This window comes from Eriocheir sinensis, unplaced genomic scaffold (assembly GCF_024679095.1).
Source record: "Eriocheir sinensis breed Jianghai 21 unplaced genomic scaffold, ASM2467909v1 Scaffold731, whole genome shotgun sequence".
In the NCBI taxonomy this organism is placed as follows: Eukaryota; Metazoa; Arthropoda; class Malacostraca; order Decapoda; family Varunidae; genus Eriocheir; species Eriocheir sinensis.
In genome coordinates, this window is record NW_026112089.1 from 160562 (window position 1) to 165304 (window position 4743).

Consider the following 4743-nt stretch of genomic DNA (forward strand, 5'->3'; position numbering starts at 1 on the left):
AGTAATAAAGGAAGGTAGGAAGCATTTTTTTCTTTTTTACATCAGAGGACACGGCTCAAGGGCAACACAAAGAGTACAAAAAAAGCCAGCTACTCGCCGCTCCTATAAAAGATAAAACTAAAGAGTAGCCAAAAGAGATTTCAATTTACCCGAGAGGTGTCTTGAATAGAGAACGAGATAGATAGAAATATAGCAAGAGAGTTTTAAACAGGTAACTCGTACAACTGAAGAAGATATCATTTAACGTTTTATTAATGCGCTTACAACCTAAGACAGCATCCCTTTCACTTAGACCTCAAGCGCTTGTTACTGGTGGGCCACGATCAAATGTTCATCCCTCAGCCCCTTCCCTTCTTACCTCCCTCTCCACCCACACCTACCCACCCACCCACCTACGTGTCTGTGGGGCTCGCCGGGGCTGTAAACCAAAGTAATGAACGGCCACAGACACGCACGAGAGATTTATGCACGTAATTGACACCAAGAATAATGGGCCAGAAACTCGAAGCGCCACCAAAATCGCCAGCACGCTTCCTCTCGCTTCTCTCCTCTGTCGCCCGAGCACCTGACTGACTGATGCAGGTGAATCTAACCCTGGCTATCTGCGCCTGGTTAGATTGGCGGGGATTTGCTGCTGCTAATATAAAAACAATCGAGGGATGTAGTGTTTTTTTTCGTATTCTCGGTTTTAAGTATTGGCTGGCCTTTATTTTTGGCAGTTGATAGTAATGAAGATGCAGGTATTTCAAAAGACAGTTAGGTTTTTGTAAAGGGAATATAGACTAGACAAATTTAAAATGTTCTGAGCATCTTTTGGCGTAGAGAAGATTCACGTTCGCTATCAAGAAGACGAAAAGGCAATTGGGTTTCGAAAAGTCAGTAACGAAAAGGCGAATAAATGAGTTCGGAATGTCTTTCGGCGTAGAGGAGACTTGAGGTTTTAAGAAATGAATAAAAAAAATACTGTGTGTCTTCTGGCCGTCCATTAAACACACAATGCTAGTGAAAAATGATAAAAAGACAGGTAGGTTGAGAAGCAAATAAAATAAAAGATTAAAAACAGTTCTGGGTGTCGTACGGGAGTCGCTGCAAACAGAGCCATCCAGTAGTCGAGTCCTCCTAACGGGTGACAGGGCCGCCGCGACGCATCCATCAGGGCAGGGAGATAACAGCAGCCGCGCGACATACAGACACACGAGGGAAGCTGCGATCCCGACCCTGATTAATGGTCTATCCCTTGCCTCTGTCCCCCTCTCCATCCCTTCTATCCCTCATTCCTCTTTCCATTTTTAGGCCATCCACTTGATATGACGGGTCTTGCTCCTCTCTTCTCTTCTTTCTCTTCTTTCCGTCTGTCTGTATTTGTTTCTGTGTGTGTCTGTCTCCTTTTCTTTATTCATGTGCTGCTATTATCTACCTTGTATCCTTTTTTTTATTCAGTCTAATTATTCTGATCCTCTTTTATCTGCTTCTGTTTCATCTCCGTTTTTCTACTCCTCTCTTCTTTCAGTCTGTGTTTGTTTGTGTGTGTCTGTCTTTTTTTCTCTCTTCATGTCCCTCTTTCATTCCTTCTTTATCCATCTTGTTTCTTTTTTTTTAAACTGACCTCCGTTTCTGTGCTCAATTAAGTCATTCTTCCTTTTTTTACGTAGCCAGATCATCCTACTCCTATCCTTCCTGTATCATTTCTTCTTTATCCTCCTTTAATCCACTCCTTCAACGTTTATCCCTCTTTCATTTCTTCTTTGTCCATCATGTTTCTTATTTTTTTACACTGACCCCGTTTCTGCACTCAATTAAGTCATTCTACCTTTTTAACGTAGCCAGGTCATCCTACCTCTATCCTTCCTGTCTCATCTCTTCTTTATCCTCCTCTGATCTACTCTTTCTACGTTTATCCTCCTAAGTCCTTCTGCCTCCTTTAACTCATCCAGCGTCTATCCTTCCTTCGGCCTCTTTGTCCTTCTTTTAATCAACTCCTATTACGTCCATCCTTATTTCTACCCCATCAACTTCTTCTGGCTCTTTTAACTTATCCTCCCTCTAGCCTTCAATCATCCTTTCTGTCCTCGTCTCAATCCAGTCCTCTTATGTCCAACCTTATTTCTACCCCATCAACTCCACCTGGCTCTCCTGTATATTTATCCTTCTATGTTCCTTTTTCTCCTCATTTTAATCACTCCCGTTACGTTCCTTCTTATTTCTAGTCCATCAAATTCGCCTGGCTCTCCCATTAGCGCCCATGGTCCTTTTTTTTAGGACCAGCAACATTTTTACCTATTATGAAAATAAACCTTATCCCCTAATCATTTTATTTTTTCGTACTGATAAAATTACTTATCCTCTCCCTTACAGGCATGTAAATAATTTATACTTGCAATCCCTTTTCTTGGAATATAAACAAAAAGGACAACATCTTGGCGGTAAGTAGCATAATTGCTTTGCTCAAGTTTGAAGTTCATTTTCACACAGTAATAGGTGCTTGATTTTTCTGAAACTCATACATCTTATACATGCATCTATCTAGTTTCCTAGTATAGTATAGAAATCATCTAGTTCATATTCATTGTTTAGCTAGACGACTAGATACATTGGTCCTTAAAAAAGGACCATGGGCATAGTATGGCCAAAAAAATCCATTTTCTATGATAACGCCATTAGAGAGAAAGTGTTTTTTATATGTATGACAACTGTTCTATATCTATTTATAACCTTTTTTTTTGTTTTTTCCTTGCAGGTCATGGACCGTTCACCAGGGTTTTGTGTGAAATCCTTTTACTCACTCAGAGGAGCAATACAACATATTGAGGAACAGCCAGTACCAGATGAAGTGGAAAGCATTGAGATTACTCAGGTGCCTCCAGACGTTGATGGGCTTACAGATGAAGAAGATTTAGATGATGAAGTCATAGATGATGATTGTAGAGATCCCTCGTTGTTACCACCAGAGGTGAGTGGTAATGTGGAACTACATCAGTACCCTGAAGGAGATGATGTGGAAGACTCACCGCCTAAGAAGAAGACTAAGGTCTCACAAACAGAAAGGGTTGTATGGAGGAAAGAAAATCCGACCTACAATATAGAAAATGCCACCAATGGAGCAGAACATAAAAGAGAAGAAATGAAAGAGAAACTTAGAGGGAAAAGTAATGTAGAATTGTTTGAACAATTCTTTACTGAAGAACTTTTGGAAATGATTGCCACTCAGTCAAAGTTATATGCTTCTCAAAATAATGTGCATGAATATATCATCACTCCTGACTGCTTACGGGTGTTTTTAGGCATATTGCTATTTACTGGATACCATAGGCTACCAAGTGAGCGTCAGTATTGGAGTTGTGATGAAGATCTGGACACAACTATCATAAGGAATGCCATGCCGAGGAACAGGTACACAGAAATCAAGAAATATCTACATTTTGTTGATAATGAAAAGGCCTCCCAAAACAAGGACGACAAAGCTTTCAAACTAAGACCAATATATGATTATCTGAATGAGAAGTTCAAATCATTTGGTATATTTTCCAGAGAACTGTCAATTGATGAACAGATTGTGAGGTATTATGGAAAGAATGGCCTGAAACAGTTCATGAGAGGAAAGCCAATCCGCTTTGGATTCAAGCAGTGGATTATGTGTTGTGGAAGAACAGGATACTGCTATCAAATGGATCTCTACCAAGGGAAAGAGAAGAAAGAAACTGGAAGCATGTTCAAAGACACCCTTGGGGGAAAAGTAGTCCTGGCAATGACACAACACTTGGATAATACAAGTGACCATGAAATTTATCTGGATAATTTCTTCACCAGTTACAAGTTGCTTGCACACATGAAAGATCTAGGTATTCGAGTCACTGGAACAACTCGTGCCAATCGAACTGCCAAATGTTCACTGGAGAGTGACAATGACATGAAAAAAAAGTCACGTGGAGTTTATGACTACAAGTTTGACCAAGAAAATGGAATTTTCTTTCTAAAGTGGCATGACAATAGCTTAGTTACCATTGGCAGTAATCACCAGTCCTTTACCCCAGTTGGGTCTGCTAAACGGTGGAGCAACAAAGAGAGGAAACATATCAATGTCCCCCAGCCTCACCTCATTGCCATGTATAACAAATACATGGGAGGAGTTGATCACCTTGACTGGCTGACTCAGAAATACCGGATTGGTGTGAGAGGGAAGAATGGTACTTCAACCTATTCACTAACTTGGTTGACACTGCTGTTGTGAATGCTTGGATAATCAGCACAATCATCTCAGGAACTCAAACATCTCTCTTGGACTTCAAGCGCTCCATTGCTAGGTATTATCTACACAAGACCTCTCCTTCCAAACCTAAGCAACCAGGGCGCGTGAAGAAGATGACTGGAAAAGTGCTTCCTGATATAAGATTTGATGGTACAGGACACCGACTTGAAAGAACAGAGGGAGGAAAACAAAGGAAATGTGCACAGTGTAAGAGGAAAGTAAGCAAGCAGTGTGTAAAGTGCAATGTGGGACTTCACATGGGAGACTGTGAATATGAATGGCATACCTACAGTGAAAATGGTGCATAACAACCTTATGTATAATTATACATAATATGCATATTCTATATTATAGCCATGTATAATTTAGGTTAATTAAGGAATACAGAAATTTGGATGGAAATTATTTACTTTCATATAAGTCTTAGCTTCAAGGTTGCCAATTTTCAACTTTTTCTGGTGCCCATGGTCCTAAAATAAGGACTTGAATTTAAAAGT

General features: G+C 40.2%; 1 protein-coding gene across 1 annotated transcript; it reads left to right on the plus strand.

Annotated features, from left to right (window-relative positions):
- The first annotated feature begins 2286 nt into the window (after positions 1–2286).
- LOC126994156 (piggyBac transposable element-derived protein 3-like) lies at positions 2287–4228 on the plus strand. The gene is made up of 2 exons (XM_050853408.1): positions 2287–2423; positions 2738–4228. The coding sequence occupies exon 2, from the start codon at positions 2741–2743 to the stop codon at positions 4226–4228; it is 1488 nt and encodes a 495-aa protein (XP_050709365.1). The 5' UTR covers positions 2287–2423; positions 2738–2740.
- Positions 4229–4743: the final 515 nt, after the last annotated feature.

Bases quoted from the DNA above. Each gene is read 5' to 3' on its own strand.
- LOC126994156 (XM_050853408.1), top strand. From the start codon at position 2,741: ATGGACCGTTCACCAGGGTTTTGTGTGAAATCCTTTTACTCACTCAGA.